Below are 27,022 nucleotides of genomic sequence, written 5' to 3' on the forward strand. Positions count from 1 at the left end.
TGTTTCCTTCCCCAAATTATTATTTTTTATTTTCATCCCCAAAACTGTTACAGCCCTTCTTCCATGAAGTCATTGAGTAGCTTATTCACTTAGATGAAGAAGCTCCTGCATCCAAGTGCGCTGCCATCTTACCAGAAGGCTAATCTATTCTGAATAGAGGTATTTGATTAGCAAGGCATAGATGGAATTAATACAAGCAATTTGGATTAATAAACATGTGGTGAGCTGAAGAATCAGTTTCTGACCTGTACAACTTTGTGTTGCAATGACACTACGAGATCTTTGATATGATTCAGCAACAAGACTTAATCCATACTGCTTCAGTAACACTGATCCCAAATAGTCCTGCTGCTGCAGCCAATATACATTCATTCGCTTAATGGTATTTGTACACAGACCACTCAAGCTGGTAAACCATTTTAAATGATTCCTTTTGTTATTTCATGGAAGATTTATTTAACTGCTTTACAAATCCTTCTGCAACCTTGTTCTTCATGAATCTGTAACCATCTAGGTATCTGCAGTCTTTTGGTGCAATCCTTAATTTTTTTCCCCACTTGGTGAATTGTGCAGTTGTAGATTATTTCTAAGACTGGATACCTAGCAGAGAACAGTATTTTCTGTTTGGCAAGATGTAATGAGTGGTGTGCCACAGGATCTTGTGGAGAATTCAACATATATGTTATAAATTACTTGGATGATGTCATCAAAAGTTTTGATTGAGTTCACAAAAATAGTACATTAAATTGTGATGACATAAGGAGGCTACAAGGGATACAGATAGGTTGGCTGAGTGGGCAAAGTTGGGCAACTGGATGTTAGGTGGAAAAAAGTTGGCATTGTCTATTTTGGTAGGAAGAGTAACAAAAGAACATTATAAAATGAGATTGCAGAAGGATCTGTCTGAATAACTTGAAACAGAATAGTGAATAGATTCAGCAAATGAAGAAAGCTAACATGACTGCACTTTCTTCTACCCCATTTCCTATTCTCGCAGATTCTGTCTTCACTACAATTCTGTAAATGCACTTTTCAAGCTGGTATTTCCAAAATCTCATTCTTTTCATCCATTGGTATTTTATTTATTTGTACAAATGAATAACTAGTCAATCTGTTCACCCAGCATAACCATTTTTTTTACTATTAGGAAAATACTGTTTTGTGGATCCAAAGTGAATGTACTCATACCTTCTCATACTAAAATCAATCTGTCACAATTTTGCCCCCACCTTTAATCTGCCTCTTCTGTGGTCCCATTTGCCAACTCACTGCATTTTTAAAAAACAAATTTAGCAAAAAATTCATTGCATATTGAATCTAAATACAGAACCTACAGGGATTTCCTCCTCCAAGAATTTGTTGCTGTTATTGTATGTTGCATGTCTTGATACTTAAATGTAAGTTACCTGCTCATATGCCTTTTTTTCACAACATGGTGCTAGGCAGCCTTAAACTGTGAGCCTGGTTCCCAGAAATTGGCAAGGCAGAATTCAGCAGGCAATCTGTTGTGATCCTAGTGGCTCTGAGATCTTGGGGCCAGCCACCCTTACCCCTGCTTATCAGCTATTTCACAAATATTTAAAACAAAGCTTGTGAGCTGCCAAAAATAATTAACATTCTCGAAAAGACTAGCATTTTTAAATGAACACACAAAAAACACATACATTTAAACTAACTAAACGTAAAAAAACAGCTTAACTTTCCTTAGCAATCTTCTGGTTGCTCATTTCTCCCATTCCTTTAAATTATGCCAATGTGCTTGCACTCGTTTTAACAGCATATGCTCAGTGGAATTTTGATGCCCTTAATAGCTCTGATGCTGCACAAGCAATGGGCTATATGATGCCATCATTGGCTTAGAACGGACTATGCCAGTGATGGAAATAAGTGGAAGTCTTACATCAGTGCAAAACTTCTGGTTGGAAGTTATGGTATTAAATCATTACCACCTATCTGTCTAGAACACTAAAAATTAACAAAAATAATAAATTTGAGGAATAAATTTCCATTAGTGAAACTGAGTTGCTGAACATGGAAAATCTTATCTTATTTCTGTATATAATGAAAATTAAAATGGATCTATGTTATGGTCGAAATGACAATAAAAGTGACTTGATAATCTGGGTCAAAATGTTTAAACAAGTAGCCTCGTACATGTAGGTGTAATCATTCAATTATTTTCTGCTTATCGTTGCATAATATTCTGGAGCAACTTTGCAATTGGAGTGTGTGTGTGTGTGTGGGGGGGGGGGGGGGGGGGAGAGTTGTATTAGTCCAGTTAATTCAAGCTAACTCCTTGCAAAGCATTCCAGGTAGACCCTTTCTCATGCTGCTTTCTTGCAACTCTACTGATCTTTTTTTTCCCCCTCTCATGTCTACTCAATTTCATTTCAAAGACTTCAATTGCCTCTGGTTCAACCAAACAGGAAGTTCAGGATCACCTCAAATCCTGCATTTAAAAACACTTTTTCCAGATCTCATCTGCATCTTTGGTCAATTTAATCTGTTGTAACAAGCGATCAGCTGGAAATATTCAGTGGGTCAAGCAGCATCGGTGAGAGAAGATAATTAAAATTGTCAGTTTGGTTGGGCAGGTTAAGAGATAGTTTCGAATCTGTAGAATTCTCTGCCCAATGGAAGCTACCTCAGTAAATATATTTAAGACAAGGCTGGATAGATTCTGGCATAGTAAGTAAATTAAGGGTTATGGGGATAAAGGCAGTGGGTGGAGATGAGTCCATGGCCAGATCAGCCATGATTTTATTGAATGGCAGAACAGGCTTGACAGACCAGATGGCCTACTCCTGCTCCTACTTCTTATAGATAGATAGATAGATACTTTATTCATCCCCATGGGGAAATTCAACTTTTTTTCAACACATGTTGTAGCAAAACTAATTACATACAATACTTAACTCAGTAAAAAATATGATATGCATCTAAATCACTATCTCAAAAAGCATTAATAATAGCTTTTAAAAAGTTCTTAAGTCCTAGCGGTAGAATTGTAAAGCCTAATGGCATTGGGGAGTATTGACCTCTTCATCTCTTTATTCTATGTTCTCTATGTTCTTGTAGAAGGTAATGATACAGTTGTCATGGGGGATTTCAACATGCAGGTAGACTGGGAGAATCAGAATGGTACTGGACCCCAAGAAAGGGAGTTTGTGGAGTGCCTCTGAGATGGATTCTTAGAACAGCTTGTACTGGAGCCTACCAGGGAGAAGGCAATTCTAGATTTAGTGTTGTGCAATGAACCGGATTTGATCAGGGACCTCGAGGTAAAGAAACCATTAGGAGGTAGTGACCATAATATGATGTGTTTTAACCTACAATTTGAGAAGGAGAAGGGAAAATCGGATGTGTCAGTATTACAGTTGAACAAAGGGAACTATGGAGCTACGAGGGAGGAGCTGGCCAAAGTTCAATGGAACAATACCCTAGCAGGGAAGACAGTGGAACAAAAATTGCAGGTATTTCTGGGAATAATGCAGAAGGTGCAGGATCGGTTCATTCCAAAGAGGAAGAAAGATCCTAAGGGGAGTAAGGGGCGGCCGTGGCTGACGAGGGAAGTAAAGGGCAGTATAAAAATAAAAGAGAAAAGGTATAACATAGTAAAGATGAGCGGGAAACTGGAGGACTGGGAAGCTTTTAAAGAGCAACAGAAGATAACAAAAAAGGCAATAAGCCAAGAAAAAATGAGGTACGAAGGTAAACTAGCCAAGAATATAAAGGAGGATAGTAAAAGCTTTTTTAGGTATGTGAATAGCAAAAAGATAGTTAAGACCAAAATTGGACCATTGAAGACAGAAACGGGTGAATTTACTATGGGGAACAAGGAAATGGCAGATGAGTTGAACAGGTACTTTGGATCTGTCTTCACTAGGGAAGACACAAACAAACTCCCAGATGTAATAGTGGCCAAAGGAACTAAGGTAAAGGATGAACTGAAGGAAATTTATATTAGGCAGGAAACGGTGTTGGATAGACTGTTGAGTCTGAAGGCTGATAAGTCCCCGGGACCTGATGGTCTGCATCCCAGGGTACTTAAAGAGGTGGTTCTAGAAATCGTGGATGCATTGGTAATCCTTTTCCAATGTTCTATAGATTTAGGAACAGTTCCTGCTGATTGGAGGGTGGCTAATGTTGTCCCACTTTTCAAGAAAGGAGGGAGAGAGAAAAGAGGGAATTATAGACCGGTTAGCCTGACGTCAGTGGTGGGAAAGATGCTGGAGTCAATTATAAAAGAGGAAATTACGACACATTTGGATAGCAGTAGAAGGATCAGTCCGAGTCAGCATGGATTTATGAAGGGAAAATCATGCTTGACTAATCTTCTGGAGTTTTTTGAGGATGTAACTATGAAAATGGATAAGGGAGAGCCAGTGGATGTAGTGTACCTGGACTTCCAGAAAGCTTTTGATAAAGTCCCACATAGGAGATTAGTGGGCAAAATTAGGGCACATGGTATTGGGGGCAGAGTATTGACATGGATTGAAAATTGGCTGGCTGACAGGAAACAAAGAGTAGTGATTAATGGGTCCCTTTCGGAACGGCAGGCTGTGACCAGTGGGGTACCGCAAGGTTTGGTGCTGGGACCGCAGCTGTTTACAATATACATTAATTATTTAGATGAAGGGATTAAAAGTAACATTAGCAAATTTGCTGATGACACAAAGTTGGGTGGCAGTGTGAAATGTCAGGAGGATGTTATGAGAATGCAGGGTGACTTGGACAGGTTGGGTGAGTGGGCAAATGTATGGCAGATGCAGTTTAATGTGGATAAATGTGAGGTTATCCACTTTGGTGGTAAGAACAGGAAGGCAGATTACTATCTAAATGGAGTCAAGTTAGGAAAAGGGGGAAGTACAAAGAGATCTAGGTGTTCTTGTACATCAGTCAATGAAAGCAAGCATGCAGGTACAGCAGGCAGTGAAGAAAGCTAATGGCATGCTGGCTTTTATAACAAGAGGAATTGAGTATAGGTCCTTCTGCAGCTGTAAAGGGCCCTGGTGAGACCCCACCTGAAGTATTGTGTGCAGTTTTGGTCTCCAAATTTGAGGAAGGACATTCTTGCTATTGAGGGAGTGCAGCGTAGGTTCACAAGGTTAATTCCAGAATGGCGGGACTGTCATATGTTGAAAGATTGGAGCGACTGGACTTGTATACACTGGAATTTAGAAGGATGAGAGGGGATCTGATTGAAACATATAAGATTATTAAGGGATTGGACACACTGGAGGCAGGAAGCATGTTCCCGCTGATGGGTGAGTCCAGAACTAGAGGCCACAGTTTAAGAATAAGGGGTAGGCCATTTAGAACAGAGATGTGGAAAAACTTTTTCACCCAGAGAGTGGTGGATATGTGGAATGCTCTGCCCCAGAAGGCAGTGGAGGCCAAGTCTCTGGATGCATTCAAGAGAGAGTTAGATAGAGCTCTTATAGATAGTGGGGTCAAGGGATTTGGGGAGAGGGCAGGAACGGGGTACTGATTGTGTATGATCAGCCATGATCACAGTGAATGGTGGTGCTGGCTAGAAGGGCCGAATGGCCTACTCCTGCACCTACTGTCTATTGTCTATAAGTGGGGAATGCAGGTTTGAGGCACTATCAGATTAAAGGCTATGTCTCTATAGTTCAGAGTTGTGGTTCATTAACTTGTTGCTAAATGGAAATACCTTTTGATTTACCCAATCTGATCATGTAACCCTTATCAAATCTTTTCTCTATCAATTCTTAGCTTTAAGGGCAACAACTTCAGTTTAAGGAAATCCTTCACCCCCAGCTTCAAGGTGATTTAGGCAAATTATAGGCAAAAATAAATACAAGTCAGATACAGTATTTACATGGTGATAGACTGGGAAGTGGTGTACAAAGGGATCTAGGTGTCTCCTGGTATGCCTGTCACTGAAAGCAAGATTCCAAATTGCAAATTGGCTTTCATTGCCGGCTGTTTTGAGTACAGAGGTTGGATATCTTCCTGCAACTATATAGTGCCTTGGTCTCACCTGATGCAGCATCAATAACTCTAGGAGACTGGACGTGAACGATAGGCGAAAAGGGAGCACGAGCATGTCGAAGATTGCGAGAGAAGCAGTGCCCCAATCGCCTTTATACAGGGGTCTGTGGGAGGAGTCACAGGAGCAGTCAGCAGAGGGGCGTTTCCATACAGGTATACATAGTTTACCACATCACCACAACTGTGTTGGCCTCCTTAGTTGGACAAGTGTTTACCAAACTGATATGAGGAGAAATTGGATCCATTTGGTTTGTATAGGCTAGAATTCGGAAGAATGAGAGAAATGGGTGTAATTCTGACAGGCCCCTGAAGCTTATCTGCAGGGAGAATGCGCAACCTCTGGAAAGAGAAGGCACAGTCAATAGAAATGAGATGAGAAATTGCTTCATTCAAGGAGTAGGAAAATTGTGAGTTATCTCTACTGTAGAAAATTGTGGGGGGTCAAGTCACGGAATATAATTAATGAGATTGATTTCTAGATGTAAAATGTACCACGGGAGGGTAGGGTATATGGTACTGAGACATGATCAGCCATGGTCGTAGTGAATGGCGGAGCAGTCTTTATAATCCAAGCCTATTTTCACTTTTGTACGTTTTGAAAAAAAGTATATATTTAAACACACTTTCCACCAGGGCAAGACGAAGCAACTCAATTATGTTTGAAATCCTGCTATAAAAACAAATACACCGAAGCACTGTCCCATGGCTACACAAAGTGGAAAAGGAATATCGGGGTTGCTGTTGTGAAATGAGGTCCCTTGATTAGGAGCAAAATTCACGACAAACGGCAGCGATACAGCATATCATTCATCACATACTCTCCTTCCGTGCGTTACCGCATCCCCGGTGATGTGATGTGAAGGTTGACGCATCCGCCTATAAGCAGCGGGGCCAGGCCGGGGCCGGGCGCCCCGCCCGCCGGGAGGAGCCGTGACGTCAGCGGCGCGGGGCGGGGCGAACGCTTTGTGGAAGATGGAAGCACGGACAGGGTTCGGGACCCCGGCGCTCGCGCGTTCCCTCACCCTCGCGCTCGCGCTCCTCGCCGCCGTCGGTTGTCAGGAGGACCGGGGTGAGCGAGATGGCGGCGGCCGAATTTAACCGGGTCGGGTCGGGTGGGGTGGGAGCGGTGTTGTGATGAGGGTGGTAAGAGTGGTCACGGGGAGGCCGGGCAGAGCGCGGGGATGAAGGGCAGGAGTGGGGGGGGGAGCGAGGAAAGGTCTAGGTGGGTCAGGTTTTGTCTATGTCGTCAGTTTGGCACTGGTGACGATAGACACTTTGAGTGCCCTTGGATTGGCACATTTAATTTAGCTAAAACATGTAAAATGGCAAGGTTTTTTTTCTTCCTAAGCTTAGTTATTATTAGATGGGGTGATGTAACAAAAAAGTTTTAAACTTTCAAAACGTATGCGTGGTTACTTAAAGTTGTCATGATCCTGGCTGGAATAGTATTCGTAAATTGTTTATAAATTACAACATCGCCTTTACTCCAGATACCGTATTGTTTAATCCGGGTTCCCGCTCTGTTGAAAATAACTCGTTCCTTGATGGATAATAATGTGTTGGGATTTCAGCCAGTGGATAAGGGGTATGTGCCTAACTTACATACGTAATGCAGCACTTCAGAGATGTGAGGATAAATTAGGTTGGATTTTTAAGGTTACAGTGCTGGCTAATAGACCAAAAATTGTTAACAGTTTAGTGTGTCCACCAAATTATTTCCCAACAAAATGAAGATCAATCCATTCCTTTGGTTACCAGCCCTGACATCAGATTGCTTTTTTTCTACCTAAACAAGTTAAATTGACAAGAATGGTCTGTCCAGGTAGGTCATACACAATCATTATGGAAGGAAAAAGTGGACAGAAAACTGGTGAACCATGTCATATTGAAGAAGTCAAGTTTTGTAGGATATGGACTAATATGTGATAGAATACAAATGATTTGTGATTAAGAGCATTTGTTGAACTTTTTAAAGACATTTTAAAAAGTATAGTACAGAAACTCTTCAGCCAGCCATGTCTGTTCTGATCATGATTCCAACATAACTAGTACCATTTACCTGCATGAGGTCCATATTCCTCTTTTTCTCACCTGTTCATTTTAAATATTGCTGTTGTATCCTCTTCTACCACTTTCACTGGTAGAGCTCTTCAGGCACCTACCATTGTTTAAAAAAAATGCCTTGTAAATCTTTTAAGCTTTCTCCCTCTTCTCAAAGCCATAGTCTCTAATATTTGTTATTTTTCACAGGGTGGATCTGACTACCTTATCTCTGTCTCTCATAATTTTATATACTTCTATCAGATTGCCTCACAGTCTTCAACACTCCTGAGGAAGATTATCAAAGCTTGTCCAAACTTTCCTAATAACAATATTCAGGTGAACCTCTTCTGCACCTGCTGCAAAGCCTCCATCTTTCCTACTGTGTGGCAATTAGAACTGCACAGTAGTGCACAGCTGAGGAGTGACCAGAGATTTATTTATAATTACAACATGACTTCATAGCTCAGTGCTATGACCTATGAAGCAAAGTATACAATATGCCCTCCTCACCACCTTATTTACTTGTGTGACAACTTTGAGTCCAATGGACTTGGATCCCAAAGTCCCGCTATACATCAGTACTGCTAAGGGTCCTGTATACTTTACCCTGACATTCTACCTCCCAAAGTGTAACACCTCACACTTGCTCAAGATTAAACTCCATCTGTCATTTCTGTGTACAACCTCGATGAGCCGAATGCCCTAATTCTTCTCCTATGATGTGTGGTCTTTGACAGCCCTTTACACTGTCCACTACTCAACCAACCTTTGTGAACAGTTTGCTGTTCACAACTTCACCAAAAATTGTGGTGTCCCTGTTTTGACTTCTGGACCACCCTACCATGTGGGATCTTGTTAAATGTTTTATTAAGGTACATATGGACAACATTCATTGCTATACCTTCATTAATCATCTTCAACACTTCCTCAAGAAACTCAGTTGAATTTATAAGATGTGACATCCATAAGACCATAAGATACAGGAGCAAAATTTGGCCATTTGGCTCATCGAGTCTGCTCTGCCATTTCATTATGGCTGATCCAATTTTCTTCTCAGCCCCAATGTCCTGCTTTCTCACCATATCTCTTCATGCCCTGACCAATCAAGAATCTTATCAACTTCTTCCTTAAATATACATAAAGACTTGGCCTCCACAGCTGCCTGTGGCAATGAATTCCATAGATTCACCACTCTCTGGCTAAAGAAATTCCACCTCATCTCCATTCTAAAAGGACACCCCTCTGTTCTGAGGCTGTGTCCTCTGGTCTTGGACTTTTGCACCATAGGAAACATCCTTTCCATATCCAGTTTATCAAGGCCTTTCACCATTTGATAGGTTTAAATTAGGTCACCCCTCATTCTTCTGAATTCTAGTGAATACAGGCCCAGAGCCATCAGATGCTCTTCATGTGACGAGCCTTTGAATCCTGGAATCATTTTCGTGAACCTTCTTTGAACACCATCCATTTTAAGCTCATCCTTTCTAAGATATGGGGCACAGAACTGCTCACAGTACTCCGTGAGGTGTCACCAGTGCTTTATAAAGTCTGAATAATATATCCTTGCTTTTGTATTCTAGTCCTCTTGAAATGAATGCTAATGTTGCATTTGTCTTCCTCACCACAGGCTCAATCTGCAAATTAATCTTCAGGGAATCCTGTACAAGGACTCTCAAGTCCCTTTGCACATCAGTTTTTTGTATTTTTTTCTCCATTTAGAAAACAGTCAAACCTTTCATTTCTTCTACCAAAGTGCTTGACCGGACACTTCCCAACATTGTATTACATCTGCCATTTCTTTGCTCATTCTTCTCATTTGTCTGTCCTTCTGTAGTCTCTACTTCCTCAAAACTACCTGCTCCTTCACCTTTCTTCATATCATCTGCAAACTTTGCAACAAAGCCAACAATTCCATCATCCAAATCAATGACCTATAACATAATAAGTTTCAGTCCCATCACAGACTCCTGTTGAAGACCACGAGTAACTGGCAGCCATCCAGAAAAGGCTCCCTTTATTCTCACTCTTTGCCTCCTGCCAATCAGCCACTGCTTTATCCTTGCTAGAATCTTTCCTCTAATATCACAGGCACATAGCTTGTTAGGGAGCCCTATGTGGCAATTTGTCAAAGATCTTAGGAAAATCCAAGTACACAAAATTAACTGATTCTCCTTTGTCTATCCTGCTTGTTATTTCTTCAAAGAATTCCAACAGATTTGAGGAAACTATGCTGTCTATAGCTTATTTTACCATGTGCTTCCAAATACCCTGAGACCTCACTCTCAATAATTAACTCCCAACTTCTTCTCAATCACTGAGGTCAGACGAAGTGGCCTATAGTTTTCTTCTGCTTCTCTCCCTTCTTGAAGAATGGAGTGACATTTGCAATTTTCCATTTTTCCGGAACCATAGAATTTAGTGATTCTTGCGAGATCATTACTAACGCCTCCATGATCTCTTCAGCCAGCTTTTTACCATCTGGTCCAAGTGACTTGCACAATGCTGACTGTCTCTAATAAATCCATGCTTTTCCAAAAGTGAGTAAATCCTATCCCTAAGAATCCGCTCCACTAATTTCCTTATCACTGATGTAATGCTCACTGCTGTATAGTTTCCTGGATTGTGTCTTAAAGGGACAGTACTGGCTTTTTCTGGACTTCTGGATCTTCACTATGGCTAACAAGGTTGAGAAGATTTCTGTAAAAGTTCCCAGTAATCACCTTACATGCATTCTTCAATATTCTGGGAGATTTCATCATGTCCTGGATAATTCGCCACCTTAACATTCTGAAGCATACCTAATACCATCTGCTTCTTAATATCCACGTGTCTGCGAATGTCAGCTCCTCTCTGATCTCACCATCATCCATGTCCCCCTCCTAATTTACAGATAGATCCCAGTACATGCTATTTCTGGTGTGCTGTTGAATTGTCTTATTTCTACCTAACTAGAAGCTGCAGGCAAACTAAAATCAATTATAGTTGCCTGGGAATATAAACTGGGATGATTAGTTATTATCATCCTACTCAATTAATTTTCTTTCAACCATTGAAATTAATATGTGTTGTTGCAAATATTTTGAGTAATTGAGGCACAATTTCTCAACGCTTCTTTGTGAATGCTCTTGCATTACTGGTCAGTCAGTGTTCCATTTATTTTCGTAATTGTTCACTGAACCTGCATGTTCACTTTTATCGATTTAGCTACATTGGCACCAGGTCATTTTGAACCTTTAATCACTCATGCTTTAAAGCATTCTCCACTTTTCTATTTTTTTCCTAGGAAAGTAGATGACTTTACAATCTATCCTATTCTATATCTGCCTTGTCCACACACATAGCCTTCTGTAACCCTCTGAAGCTACTGTATCCTCACTAGATTGTGTGCCCAGTGCCATCTAGATTGGGTGAATGCTTTAGAAAGCACCTGGAAAATGTTTTATGCCAGGGTAAGTGGGTAAAGGTTCCTGTACTTAAGCCCACATGTTGCATCTATGATTGACTTTGCATGTGCCAAATGGCCCCTATGTTCATGCAGAAGAGCCTGAACTGTTGCCACTGGATCAAGACCTGGCTCTGTAATGCCCATGTTGTAGCTGCTGTGCAGTAATTATCCCCACGTTCAAAGGAAACACTTGTAGGCCTTGCCCACTCTATATTAGGTTTAGGACCAGGATGTTCAGACTCTTCATGGTGAATTCCAACAGTGCCATTGATGAACTTCCCATTCTCTCGCTGACTTGTCAGTCCACACCATTCTCAATTGACATGATGAGGCCACACTTGGGTTGAAGGAGCAACACCTCTTATTCCTGATTTCTAGTTATTACTCCTCCCTCCCCCTTCTCTCCTTTCCCATTTCCTATTTTGCCTCCCATTTTACCACTTCTCACCTGCACATTACCTTCCACTACTGCCCCCTCCTCCTTCCCTTTCTCCCAATGTCCATTCTATCAAATTCCTTCTTCAGCCTCTTACCTTTTCCACCTATCACATCTCAGCTTCTCACTTAATCCCTCCTCCCCCACCCACTCACCTGGCTTCACCTATCACCTTCCAGCTTGTACTCCTCCATCCACACTCTTACTCGGGTTTCTTCTCCCTTCCTTTCCAGTCCTAATGATGGGTCATGACTTGACATTGACTGTTTATTCCTCTCCATAAATGCCGCCTGACCTGCTGAGTTCCTCCATGTTTTTGGGTGTGGTGTTCTGGATTTCTAGCATCTGCAGAATCTCTTGTGGTTATGAATGTCTCTCTGCTTGGAAACTCAGACACTTTGGCATCAAGAGTGAGACAGAACAGGTAGGACAGATAGACAGTTTAACAAACAAGGCATTGGGTAAACCTCCTGGAAGGGATAATCAGGAAAGGAATGTTGTCTTCATTGAGTGAATCTTGCCATCAACCCCAAATTGATTTGCCATGTCAGGAACTCCATTCTGCAGGATTGGTGCATATTGTGTCCCATGTATTCAGCAGAATGAGCACGTGACCTGACAACCAACCCACCTGCTTGCCCTGACAGTACTTCCTAGCCTGTCTGTGGAACATCATAACTACATGAGATTCTGCAGACACTGCAAATCCAGAGCATCACACACAAAATGCTGGTGGAACTCAGCAAGTTAGGCTGCGTCTATAAAGTGGAATACATTGTTGATGTTTTGTGCTGAGACCCATTATCTGTGGAAGAATATTGTGTTCCCACAATAATCTCATTAATCCCCTTAGAAACCCCAAAGCCAAAGAGTTGTTGAAATTCATCCCTGATCCCAGGGAACAGCCCAAGAATAGATTCCAGTATTTTCCTTGCAACTGATACTCTCTGTTGTTAAAAGAGAAAATCTGCAGGTGTTGGACATCCAAGCAACACACACAAAATGCTGGAGGAACTCAGCAGGCCAGGCACCATCTATGGAAAAGGGTACAGTTGACATTTCGGGCCGTGATCCTTCAGCTAGCTTTGATTGTGGCTTTTATAAATATTTTAAGTTACCATATCTGCATTGATATTTCTTATAAATACAATTACTTTTAGTTTAAATAGCTGGAGAAATCGGAAATTTAATAGAAACTTCTCAATTCAAAAGCGTAATGTAGAAATTACATTTACAAGAAATCCTTGGGCACACAATATTAATGCACTGAAAGTGAAGATAGGTAAATTGACGATGGGGAAGAAAAGATGATGTTGATTGTTAGTTGGGGTGGGAGGAAGTTCAGATACCAAAGACAGCTCAAGTTGTCAAGTGTCCTGACGAAGGGTCTCAGCCTGAAACATCGACAGTGCTTCTTCCTATAGATGCTGCCTGGCCTGCTGCGTTCCACCAGCATTTTGTGTGTGTTGCTTGAATTTCCAGCACCTGCAGATGTCATCGTGTTCAAGTTGTTTTAAGAAGTTTTGCACAATTTAATTATTTTACATATATGGTGGGTTCCAGTTAATTGGGCCATCGGTTAATTAGGGCAGCTGCTTATTTGGGGCAACTCTTAAAGAAGGAAAACTAATCAAGACATTAGCTAGGATTCTTTTGTTTATTTGGACCTCAATGCTGCTAAATTGGGCTGGAGACTGTTGATGATCAGGTTCTAACTAGAGTCAGAAGTGCACTCTTGTGTGGCCGTTATGTGAGTGATGATAAACCTGATATTGATATGGATTTCTTGTGGTCTGAGAGTGGGAGGAGGACAGAGAGAGGGGAGAGAGCGGGAAGCACCAGAGAGACACTTTGCCAAACGATAAGCCAATTGTTTGGAATCAAATGACCTTGCATGATGTCTCAGGGCTGAGTGTGTCACCCACAACCCTGGCACTCCTACTCTGCCACCTGTGCTATATTCCTTGTGCGGTGCTCCACCCTCACCATTCCCAACAACCTTTGCTCCCGGCAGATTTACAAATTCACTGTTCTCTCTGCATTGACAAATGTCTTAGGCATCCTAGCTATGTATATGTGCCTAAGACTTTTGCATGATACTGTATATGTACGTTTTAGAATTCTCACGATGATACAGGTATATTAAAACATAGAGCTTTCTTTAAATTTGCTATTGTTATAAGCTTTTTTTAAATGTAATCTGCATTGGCTTGATTCTGATGTAGTGGGGCAAAATTTGTGGTATGGCTAGTTTTTAAATGTTCTAATTTTTAAATGGGGCATGTTTTCTCAGTGGTCTTTTGAAATGCAGAAAACTAATTGAAGTATGGAATTGGTGGAAAGGTGGTTACAGGTTTGGGTACATTTGACAGAGGTTTTGAAAGCTGGTTTGAAGCAATGTTAGTTTACAAGATGGGTGTCACTGGTGTGTTTTTGAGAGTGGATGGTGCCAGTAGTAGTTCACATTTATAACACATCTACGTATAAAATGTTTTACCATGAAAACATTTTAAGTATTGAAAGAGTTAGCAACAAAAACTGGCACTGAGCCACTTGACTTTATGATGGGTTCATTGACCAATTGCTTGGTAATCTAGTGTTTTAGAAGAAAATACGTGGAGATTTAGGGAGAGAGTCCCAGAGTTCAGCAGCTGAAGACACAGTTGTCAATGGGAAAATGATTTTTGTAGGAAGGAATAAAAACAAGGTTGAGGAATTTGATGTTGAGGTGTGGAGCAAGAAGAAGCTAATACTTAAGAAATTAAAGGTAAGCAAATTGGGATATGGGAACAAGTTTTAAGTGGGTTATGTAGAGACATGCGACATTTGGTCATGTATGGGTCCTGCATTGATATAGTTAGTACAAGTTAACTTTTTATTTGTTCACACAGTTAGTACTTAGCTGTTTGAAGTGATTGGTCATCAATAGTTAAACAGATTATAGATTAATATTACACATTTCAGCATTGGCAAGGAATATGTTTATCAAGATAGGGTTTTACAAATGAAATTTAGCCTTTAGCCAATTTGGAACCCTCCCTGATCTGGAGGTGTGGTTATGCTCCAGCCAGCGTTAATGTTCCCCTTGAAGGCCTCAGGTTTGAATATCATACTGTGTCTGGCACAAGCCACAATTTCACATAACCGGAGACGTGTTTGTAAAAGCCATGAAGGAAGTTGTTGTGGGCTGTTTCCAAGGTCTCTCAGACCTGGGGGCAATGCATGAATGAATGTATTCAGTTCTTGGTATAATATGTATGAATAGCTGAATAGCTGTTTAGTTCCAGACTTTTTTTTACTGCATCAGAGAATAATCCTGTATGATACTGAAGGCACCAGGAAGCCTTCCTTTCTTATGTCTGAACACTGGATCTGCTGTGGTAATTTACGTTGGTAATGTAAGGAAAAAATTCTTTACCTTCATACACAACTCTCAATAGAGCATTATTGATGCTGTGTTATTCTAGTAGTGCACATTACTTTATTAAAATAAAGTTGCATTACTTTCAAAATAAGGCGAATGTCTACATCAACAAAATGGATTCAGCTGGTGATGATTGTTAATGTGGCTTTTTTTTCTGGAGTGAAAAGTGAATCTGCATTTGATATGATCCAGGTAGAATCCTGTTAATCTACAGTATTTCTAAGTTGAAAGCTATTTAAAAAGAAGTAATTGATAATGGTGCCAAGAATATATACATTTCAGTTGATAATTTGGTCTGTTTGAAAACTGTGAATATATTTTCTAAGCTTGAACTGCAGGGGTGAAAGAATAGTCTGAGTTAGTTTTAGAGTAACTAATTCCTTTGATCCTTTTGAAAACTTGCATTTTATACCTTAAAGGTGACTGTTTTTAAACTTAAGCAAATAATGAGTAGATTATAACCATATAAAAATTATCCCACTAATTTGGCTAATATATAGTCCCAATCTTCCGGAATTGTCCTGAAACCTTCAGAAATTAAACCCTTGGATATTTGTTGTAGGTAACCATAAAAATTATCATTGAACCATTAAAGCAGTTTCTTTAGATATTTTTTGAATATGTTATTAATTCTAAAAACAGGGGAAAAAAGATGTTTGATGAAGCTTTGGGAATGTTTAATCAAAGCTGTTAGCCTGTAGTTATAGCTACATATTTCATTACGTGCTCCTGTTGACATTTCTATGTTGGAGTAAGAATTCAAAAATGGGAAATATTGATTCTGCAGATAGCATGCTAAAGAATTATATTATTTTAATGATTTTTAGTAGAATAAATACTTCATAATTGCAAAGCAAAATACGAAGGATGATGGCAAGAGATTTAAATTTTCAGCAAATTAGGCAGCACTTGTGACAAATAATCAGTCGTCATTTTAATGTCAATGGCCTTTCATCATAATTGTGTTTAATTAGAGGTGCAGGTCCTCCCCAATTTGCATATAGCCCAAATATAGAAAAGATGATCAGAGAGATGATTGGGGTGGATTTATGTGCTACTATGGGGTTAAGAGCGACTGGCCTTAATGCTAGCTAGGAATTTGCTGCATCAAACCCAAGAAGAATACGTTCTAGTTAACGTGTTGATGTCTATTTTGTGAATCCAATCCAAAGATGCATGGCCAGGGCCAGCAGCTCATTTTTAAAGTCATCAATAACATTTAAAATGTCATTAACAGTAAAACCTTTTAAAATTTGTTAATGTCGTCTTTATGATAAGGATGCCACAAAGAGGTTCAAAATACTTCTCAAGACTCTGTCCCAGTGAGATAACTCACCCCTGCAGGCATCTTCTGCAGTGTGGCATCTTGGTTCACAGCAGCATTTTCAACCTTCAAACAGTTCTTGGGAATGGAATCTTGGCATAACCTCAGGATGTTCTGTACAGGCTTTCAAGATGGGGAGGAAGAAGGGAAGTCTGTGGTGGGGCAGGCAAAATGGCAGTAACAGGTTATGGTGCCAAGTTGAGCCAAGAGAATGGTTATTTGGAGTTATCAAAGAAATATGAAGGTAATGCTGGAAATGATCTATGTCTGGAAGGATGTGATATACATGTTCAAAAGGTTGTATTAATGATGTACATTGGGAACTGAGGTTGGAGCTCAGAGGGGACGTTTGACTTTTTTTTACATTTAATCTCCCTGACTTCCACATCCCATACTGCTTTACAACCTTTCCATCTTTCTGTTCATCACAGTATATATTCCCAAATCAAACGGAAGACTACAAACTTCAAACATACTGTCCTCTCTCCACAGATACAAACTTGAAACTTAGAGAAATGGTCACTATATTCTTCCATTAATTGCAAACTGAAATTTAACTAAATTATTTCACTATATACTTAAATGTTATGTGCACTATTTGGTATTGCTACTATTGCCTGTCTCTTTTCACATTTTTGGTTAGTTTAGAGGTTGGTAACTGAAATGTTGGAGGGTTCATAAACGGGTTCATTACTATGGAAATTTAATCTAATCAACTTACCCATTTCTGTTTGCAGATGCTGTTGGCATTACAGAAAAGCTAAAGGCAACTACTGGAAATCATTCAGCAAATACTCCAGTCAATGTAACATCCCAGGCAACTTACTCAGAAAGTAAGAAATTAATAGATGAAATAATACCAAACAATCTTACAACAGCGAAGAACACCACCTCCAGCAGCAGCAACAGCACCACTACTACCACCACATCTTCAACAACATCAAATCCAACTACAACAACAGTTAGAAGTGTAACCATGCATCCTATGGGAACAATACAGAGAGAAACCGGCCAAAATTCTGAGCAGATGACCCCAAAATTGATCACATCAACAGTGAAAGTTAATATCACTGAACCAGAAACAGAGATAATGGTCATTGGCACAGATATTGATGAAGATGAAACAATTACTTCAAATATAGTTCCAGAAAAGATGGATGAGATGACAGATAATGAACTGTTGTTTGTGGAGCAGAATGATTCACCACCCTATTATGATCAAGGTGAAGATAGAGGGGCAGAAGACTATCTTGATGAAAACCAAATGGATGAGAATGACCTGGAAAGTGATGACTTGGAGGAACGTCCTGAACTTCCTGATAAACCAATATATATCACCACACCTGAAGAAGATGATGGTCACTTCTTTTTTTACTTAGTTGCTGCTGCTTTTCTGATTGCTGTTATTTACATTACATATCACAACAAAAGAAAGGTGAGTTGATGAAACTGGCAACTTAATTGACAAGGTGCCACACATGAGGCTGCTTAGCAAGATAAGAGCCCATGGAATTACAGGGAAGTTACTAGCGTGGGTGGAACATTGGCTGGTTGGCAGAAAACAGAATGGAAATAAAGGGATCCTATTCTGGCTGGCTGCCGGTTACCAGTGGAGTTTCACAGGGTTCGGTGTTGGGACTGCTGCTTTTTATGATGTATGTCAATGAATTGGACTACGGTATTAATGGATTTGTGACTAAATTTGCCAATGACACATAGCTGGAGGAGCATTTAGTGTTGAGGAAACAGAGAGCCTGCAGAAAGACTTTGGATGGTTTATGGGAATGGGCAAAGAAGTGGCAAATGAAATACAATGTTGGAAAGTGTATGATCATGCACTTTGGTAGAAGAAATAAATGGGCAGACTGTTATTTAGATGAGGAGAGAATTCAAAATGCATAAATGCAAAGGGACTTTCCAGTCTTTGTGCAAGATACCCTAAAAGGTCAACCTCCAGGTTGAGAATGCAATGTTGGCATTCATTTCTAGAGGTATAGAATATAAGAGCAGGGATGTGATGTTGAGGCTCTATAAGACACTCGTGAGACCGTACTTGGAGTGTTGTGTGCAGTTTTGGGCTCCTTATTTTAGAAAGAATATACTGACATTGGAGAGGATTCAGAGAAGATTCACAAGAATGATTCCAGGAATGAAAGGATTACCCTATGAGGAACGTCTGGCAGCTCTTGGGCTGTATTCCCTGGAGTTCAGGAGAATGAGGAAGGATCTCATAGAAACATTCCAAATGTTAAAAGGCCTGAACAGATTAGACATGGCAAAGTTATTTCCCATGGTAGGGGATTCTAGGACAAGAGGGCACGACTTCAGGATTGAAGGACGTCCATTTAGAACTGAGATGCGGAGAAATTAATTCAGTCAGAAGGTGGTAAATCTGTGGAATTTGTTACCATGAGTGACTGTGGGGGCAAGTCATTGGACATTGGAAACGGTTCAGAGAAGATTCACTAGAATGATTCCAGGAATGAAAGGGTTACTGTTTGAGGAATGTCTAGCATCTCTTGGGCTGTATTCCTTGGAGTTACGGAGAATGAGGGGGGATCTCATAGAAACATTCCAAATGTTAAAAGGCCTGAACAGATTAGATATGGCAAGGTTATTTCCCACGGTAGGGGAGTCTAGGACAAAAGGGCACGACTTCAGGATTGAAGTATGCCCATTTAGAACAAAGATGTGGACAAATTACTTTTGTCAGAGGGTGGTAAATCTGTGGAATTTGTTGCCAACAGCAGATGTGGAGACCAAGTCATTGGGTGTATTTAAGGCAGAGATAGATTCTTGATTAGCAAGAGCATCAAAGGGTATGGGGTGAAGGCAGGGGAGTGGGAATGACTGGAAGAATTGGATCATCCCATGATTGAATGGCGGAGATGACTTGATGGGCAGGATGGCCTACTTCTGCTTCTATATCTTATGGTCTTAATTTAATTGTAAAGGTTCATTTAAAAGTAAGCTTTCCCACCAAGGCTGTTGATTTATTGGTTTTATTTTCTAACAGTTTTGCAGTAAGTGCGTTGCACCATCATTGTACTTCAGTCCAAATGTTCAGAATCAGGTTTAATGTCACAGGCCTATGTCGTGAAATCTGTTAACTTAGCAGCAGAAGTACAATGCAATACATGATTAATATAGAAAAAAAATCAGTTGAAGTATAAATATATGCATATTAAATAGTTAAATAAAAAATGCAAAAACAGAAATAATAAAGTGAGATAATGTTCATGGGTTCAGTTTCCATTTAGAAATCAGATGGCAGAGGGGAAAAAGCTGTTCCTGAATTGCTGAGTATGTGCTTTCAGGCTTCTGTGCCTCTTCCCTGATGGTAACAACGAGAAGAGGGCATATCCTGGGTGATGAGGGCCCTTAATATTGGATGCCGCTTTTCTGAGGCCCCACTCCTCGAATCTGTCTTGGATACTATTTAGCTAGTACCCATGATGGAGCTGACAAATTATACAACTTTCTGGAGCTTCTTTCAATCCTGTGCAGTAGCCTCTTTTCCCCCCCGCCCCCCCCCCACATACCAGACAGTGATGCAGCATGTCAGAATATTCTCCACAGTACATCTGTAGAAGTTTTTGAGTATTTTAGTTGACAAACCAAATTTCCTGAAACTCCTAATGAAATATAGCTGCTGTCTTGCCGCCTTTATAGCTGTATCAGTATATCGGGACCAGGTTAGATCCTCAAGGATATTAATATCCAGGAACTTGAAATTGCTCACACTCTCCACTTCTGATCCCTCTATGAAGATTGGTTTGTGTTCCCTCATCTTGCCCTTTCTGAAGCTTACAGTCATCTCTTTGGTTTAGCTGATGTTGAGTGCAAAGTTGTTGTGACACCACTCAACTAGCTAATATATCTTGCTCCAATATGCCCTCTTATCTCCATCTGAGATTCTGCCAATGATCTATGCAAGCCACACAGTCACGGGTATAGAGGATTAGAGCAGTGGGCTAAGCACATATCCCTGAGGTGTGTCAGTATTGGTAGTTAGTGAGGAGATGTTATTACCAACCTGCACAGATTGTGGTCTTCCAGTTAGGAAGTCAAGGATCCAATTACAGAGAGAGATACAGAGGCTGAGATTCTGTAGCTTTTCGATCAGGGCTGTAGGAATGATGGTGTTAAACACTGAGCTATTGTCAATGAACAGCATCTTGACATGGGTGTTTGTATTGCCCAGATGATCTAAAGCCACTTGAAGAGCCATTGAGTTTGTGCCTGCTCCAGACCTATTGTGGCGATAGGCAAATTGCAGTGAGTCCAGGTCCTTGCTGAGCTAGCCATGACCATCCTCTCAAAGCATTTCATCACTGTAGATATGAGTGCTACTAGATGATGGTTGTTAAGGCAGATCATACTACTCTTCTTGGGCACTGGTATAATTATTGCCCATTTGAAGGAGGTGTTGCAGCAATACTCAAATTAGTTTGCAAATTTCTTTTTTTCTGGTTCATCATACCAGGCAAACGAGCCTTCTGAATATGCTAGACAACTAGTGCTGAATCAGGATGAATTTGCTGCATTGGGATCTTGACTCTGGTTGGACAAGAGCTGAAAAGTGCACTGGCATTTTTTTGCCAATGCAACTGGTGCACACTCAACATCCCCCCCCCCCCCCCCCAACCCAGTCTCAACCAAGTTGCAATCTCTGCCACTGAGGAAGACCAGGGCATTAAGCACACTGAAACACTGCTAGCTGCAGGCTGCCCTTTAAGTTGCTCTCCATCTTGGGAATGCATCACTGGACTTTTATTGTCACTAGGTCTGAATCATAGATATTCCTATTAAATAGCTCTTTGGGAGTACCTTTTGTAGAAGAATGCTAATAGTATGAGAAAGCATCTCACAGTCACCACTTTGAAGGCTATTGGGCATGGGCAATAAATGCTGGATTGCAGGAAAAACTCAGATTCCGAATATAAAAGAGAAAATGTTGTACCTGATCCCTTGTTCCTATGCTGCTCCATTTTACCATGATATAATTCATATTTCATTGAGATCTGTGTGTTTTTCCAATGTGTTACTACGCCATAAATGTAAACAAGGTCATGACATTGTCGTGAATGTGAGTTTCAGGCTAATGTCTAGCTGAAACTACTAGAAGTATAATTGATTTATTCGTATTTTTCTGGGAGGTGATGTGTGCTCAAGCGAAGAAATTAATTGCATATGGAGCACTTTATGATGGTCGGGTACAAAGCTTCTGCAGTTTGTACTGTTCTATAATTCAAAAAGATCCTGTTGAATCTTTTGTATTGGGCAGTCATAATTATCTGCTCTATCTTGCTCTACTGTTAGTAGTAATATAGCAGTATGTATTATTGTTTAACTGTAATTATATTTGATTCTTTAACTGCTCATGCAAATTTGATAATATTTTATGACTTGTAAAAAGTTAGTTTACCATTAGGGAGGTTATGTATTGGAGTTCTTATGGCTTCATTTATTGTTAAATTAAACTTTAGACAACTGTTGGTGAATGTCATGTTTGCAAAGATTTAGAACCATCATATTCAGAAGATTACTTGATTTCTGTGAATTTTTTAGATGTGATTTCTAAAGTCTATTTCTTTCTATCCCTTGCCCAGTCTGCTCAGGTCTTTACTCTTAAACCAGACAATTTTGTCCAAGAGTGGTCTTACAGATATAGGTTAGCCTTTTATACTATTGTCTTGGCTCAAGTGGCCAATGAGAAGGGCCACTTTACCCTATGTCTATGTGATAAAATAGCTAGACATTATTATATAGCAAAATATGATCTTGTAATTTAGCAAGCTGTATATGCACAGATATTGTTCCTTTCTACGTTTTGTAGCGTATTGGGTGGCAACCTGGCTATTTTTTTGGCATTTTGTCTGGAGTTTGAGGCTGAGCTGCTAGCTCGACACTCAATCCAGCACAGAAGGAAAATGCGCAAAGAGCCGACAGGATTCAAACCCATGATGTCTTGCCTCGAAGTCTGGTGTGGATGCCACTGCACTACCAGCTGGCTATGCACAGATATGGATATCATATAAAACTAAGAATTGGTTTATTTTTTGTTCTGGTGGATTGGCCGGGTGCAGTTAATTATTTTTTTCCCTGTTAGTTTAAAAATATAGATAATATGTTTTGAATAGACTAACCAGTTGAAAATCAGTTATAAATCAATACTTATGAAAGTGAATCTGGTTTGGAACCTTTAATTATTATCTTTATTCCTTTTCCTTTTAGATTTATATTCTCTTAGTTCAAAGCAGACGTTGGAAGGATAGCCTGTGCTCAAGGACAGTTGAATATCAGCGGTTGGACCAAAACATACATGATGCGATGCCATCACTTAAAATCACAAAGGATTATATTTTCTAAATGTATTATTTCATTTGTTGCATTTGTTTCAATTTTTTGTTTGACTTTTGTTGTTGAAGCAATGAAAATTCTTAAACTGCTACCTGTGTTAATTGTAAATTTTGTTTAATAATACCCCAAAATAATATTACTAATATTCAAGCATATACCTTGTGATGGTAATCTGATTCACTGCATCTGTCTTATTGGATTATCAATTGCAATGGCTGTTGTTCGGAAGAACAGTTTACTTATCCTTGCTGTCAAGTTAATCTATTCTAAACAATAACTTCTCAAAATTAGCAGTTGACTATTTACTAATTTTTCTCAAATGACATTGTTTGAACTGAATGATAGTTAAAAGATCAGTTGATAAAATTTTATAAATGCCTCATTTTAACATTGAATTGAGTTTCCTAGAAAAAAAAATTCAATGGACAGAAAATGCATACTTATTTTTACCAGTGGGCTACTTGTTTCTATCAATGACCTATCTTTTTTAAAACTTAACAAAATTGGTACATCATCATGAAAAGTTGTGATGAGTTATTTTTGGATGTCATATGCTAGTTGTCTTAATACCTTATGCTATTAAAATATTGCTAATAATTTAGCCATAACCAGATTAAAATATATAAACTGCCTGTAGCCTTAGCAAAATGCATCAGCTTCAATATTTTTTTCCTTCCTTCCTTACTTACCTTAATCATTCCAATGCACATATCCATGGTACCATTTTGCTTTCTTTAGTGTATTAGCACACTATTTTGCAATTTCAATATACTATCTTAAATTGTGTACTTTACCAGTTATCACTTATTTGTATAGATATAAGCTTCAGTGTAAGAACTGATATAAATAACTTGTCAAAATCTTTGAATCTGTTTGATTCAAAAATATTTCACTGAAGGTAGTTTCTGGAGTAGATTATTATTGCCTGAGTAACAATGCAAGATTTTGAAAAAAAATTGTTTAGTTATCTAACTTGTATTTAAGAAACAGGCAAACTCTTAAGTGATTTAGGCTGAAATTGGTTGACTTAGAATGATTTGGTTGGTGGGTTTGCATGGGAGATGAAACTTCCTTAAGATATTAGTCTTCTGTCAATGCTGTTTACATACACGTTTGATCGTTTGTCAAAAGCATTGCAAAGGGAACATAAATCAAAATATGGTAACTTTTTTTGTTTCTACCTATATGTTTTAATAAAGTTTTTTGAATTAATTCATTGGTTTAAGTTACTTCAAAGAAATGATTTAATATCCTCTGAGAAAGCAGATCTTGGATCAGGAGGCAAATAGTGAATGAAGTTAGACTGCACTGAAATATTGCGAGCAGTTCTGGGCCCCTTATCTAAGAAAAGAGTCTAAAGGGTACAAATGCATAGATCCTTGAAAGTGATGCTTTCAAGGGCTGTGAAAAAGGCACATGGCATGGTTGTCTCCATGAGTTGTAGTACAGTACATGGGTTTGAATGAACTTGTACAAAACTTTGGTTAGACCATAAGAGCCTGTAACCTTTGACTCCCTTACCAATCAAGAACCTATCAATCTCAGCTTTAAATATACCAATTTCTCCTTCGTCTTTTTTCTTCATTCCTCAACTGTAAAGGGCACAGTTAGTACAGCGAGAATAGATCCAATGGCAGTGTTATGTTCTGTGTGTGAGTTGTGAGAATCCTGGGAGACCTCCAGCCTCTTGGTTAACCACACCTGCAGCTTGATGACCTTCGGCTCATATGAGAGGCCGAGGAAGGTAACCACCCCTTGGATGCAGGAGGCAGGCTACTGGGTGACTGGAGAAGAAAGGGAAACAGGCAGCCAGTGCAGAGAATTCCTGTGTTCATTACCCTCAATAATAGGTATACCACTTTGGATGCCATTTGGGGGAGGGAGGGGGAGGAGATGACCAACTGGAGGAGCTGCTCTGACTGGGTCTCTTGACGCTGTGGCTCAGAAGAGAACAAAGGTGATGAAGAGATTCTATAGTCAGTGGAACAGAGATGAGATTCTGTGGGTGTGATAAAGACACCTAGATTGTACGTTGCCTCCAGGTGCCAGGGTCAAGGATGTCTTGGATTCCCCTCCCCCCCCAAAATGGCATCCAAAGTGGTCCACGGCATTCTAAAGAAGAAGGGTGAGCTGCCAGAAGTCTTCATACATATTGGCACCAATGACACGGGTAGGAAAGGTGAGGAGGCCCTGAAGAGAGAATTTGAAGAGCTAGGTAGAAAGGACAGGCAGGTAGGCAGAAGGGGTAGCGTGGCTCTGTTGGTAAAAAATGAAATCATTTGTGCAATGTGTTGTGCAATGAACCAGAATTGATTGGACAGCTTAAGCTAAGGCAATCCTTGGGAGCCAGTGATCTTAATATGATAGAATTTACCCTGCAATTTGAGAAGGAGAAGCTAAAGTCAGATGTATCAGTATTACAGTGAAGTAAAGGGAATTATAGAGGCATGAGAGAGGAGGTGGTCAAAATTGATTGGAAAGGAACATTAGCAGGGATGAAGGCAGAGCAGCCTTGGTTGCAATTTCAGGGAGCAATTTGTAAGGCACAGGATATATACATAGCAAAGAAAAAATACTCTAAAGGTAGGATGATATAACCGTGGCTGACGAGAAGTCGAAACCAAAGAGCAGAGCACCAATTAGTGGAAGTTAGAGGATTGGGAAGCTAAACCTACAGAAGGCAACTAAAAAAGCAACTAAGATGGAAAAGATGGAATACAAAAGTAAACTAACCAATAATATTAAAGAGGATACCTTTAGATACATAGTGTTAAAGAGAGGCGAAAGTAAATGTAAGACCACTGGAAAATGATTCTAGAGAGGTAGTAATGGACAAGTACAAATGTTTGTAAATGGCAAATGAATTGAGTAAGCGTTTGCATCAGTCTTCGCTGTGGAAGATGAGCAGTATGCCAGAAGTTGAGAGTGTCAGGTGGCTGAAGTGTGTGAAGTTGCCACTGCTAGGGAGAAGGTTCTTGGGAAACGGAAAGATCTGAGGGCAGTACGTCACCTGGACCAGATTTCTGAAAGAGGTGGCTGAAGAGATTGTGGAGGCATTAGTAATGATCTTTGGGGAATAAATTGGTTCAGGCATGGTTCTGGAGGACTGATAATTTGTAAATGTCACTCCACTCTTTGAGAAGGGAGGGAGGCAGAAGAAAGGAAATTACAGGCCAATTAGTCTGACCTCAGTGGTTGGGAAAATGTTGGAGTTGATATTTAAGGATGTGGTTTTTGGGTACTTCGAGCCACATGATAAAATAGACCATAGTCAGCATGGTTTCCTTTTGGAATTCTTTGAGAAGCATGGAACAGTGAGCAGCATAGAGAAAGGAGAATCAATGGATGTTGTGTATTTGGATTTTAAGAAGGCTTTTGACGAGGTTCCACACATGAGGTTGCTTAACAAATTAGGAGCTTATCATATCACAGGAAAGATATTAGCATAGATAGATCACTGGCTGATTGTTAGGATGCAGAGTGTGCATAAAGGGAGCCTTTTCTGGTTGGGTGCCGGTGACTAGTGGTATTCTGTAGGGATCTGTGTTGACACTGCTTCTTTTTATGTTATATGTTAATGATTTGGATGAAGGAATTCTTGGTTTTGTGGCCAGGTTTGCAGACAATAGCCCTCCTTACCGTTACCATCCATATACCTATCCAAACTTCTCTTAAGTGTTGAAATCAAGCTGGCATGCATCACTTGCATTGGTAGCTTGTTGCACACTCTTATGACCTTTTGAGTGCAGAAGTTTCCCCTCATGTTCCACTTAAGCTTTTCAGCCTTCACCTTGAACCCATGACCAATAGTTGTAGTCCCACTCAACCTCAACCTGCTTGCAGTTACCCTATCAATACCCCTCATAATTTTTGTATACCTCTAACAAATCTCTCCTCAATCTTCTACGTTCCAAGGAATAAAGTCCTAACCTATTTCATCTTTCCTTATAACTCAGGTCCTCCAGTCCC

The 27,022-nt window shown here is 39.9% G+C and overlaps 1 protein-coding gene across 1 annotated transcript; it reads left to right on the plus strand.

Moving 5' to 3' along the window:
- The first annotated feature begins 6,933 nt into the window (after positions 1 to 6,933).
- On the plus strand, positions 6,934 to 24,265 carry c15h5orf15 (chromosome 15 C5orf15 homolog). The gene is made up of 3 exons (XM_073067155.1): positions 6,934 to 7,087; positions 17,428 to 18,125; positions 22,928 to 24,265. The coding sequence occupies exons 1-3, from the start codon at positions 6,991 to 6,993 to the stop codon at positions 23,060 to 23,062; spliced, it is 930 nt and encodes a 309-aa protein (XP_072923256.1). The 5' UTR covers positions 6,934 to 6,990; the 3' UTR covers positions 23,063 to 24,265.
- Positions 24,266 to 27,022: the final 2,757 nt, after the last annotated feature.

This window comes from Hemitrygon akajei, chromosome 15 (genome assembly GCF_048418815.1).
Source record: "Hemitrygon akajei chromosome 15, sHemAka1.3, whole genome shotgun sequence".
Taxonomy (NCBI): domain Eukaryota; kingdom Metazoa; phylum Chordata; class Chondrichthyes; order Myliobatiformes; family Dasyatidae; genus Hemitrygon; species Hemitrygon akajei.

Excerpts from the sequence above, each read along its gene's own strand:
- c15h5orf15 (XM_073067155.1), top strand. The coding sequence starts at position 6,991 with ATGGAAGCACGGACAGGGTTCGGGACCCCGGCGCTCGCGCGTTCCCTC. Across the intron at positions 7,088-17,427 it reads CGGTTGTCAGGAGGACCGGG|ATGCTGTTGGCATTACAGAA; the intron begins GTGAGCGAGATG and ends TTCTGTTTGCAG. Across the intron at positions 18,126-22,927 it reads CATATCACAACAAAAGAAAG|ATTTATATTCTCTTAGTTCA; the intron begins GTGAGTTGATGA and ends TTTTCCTTTTAG.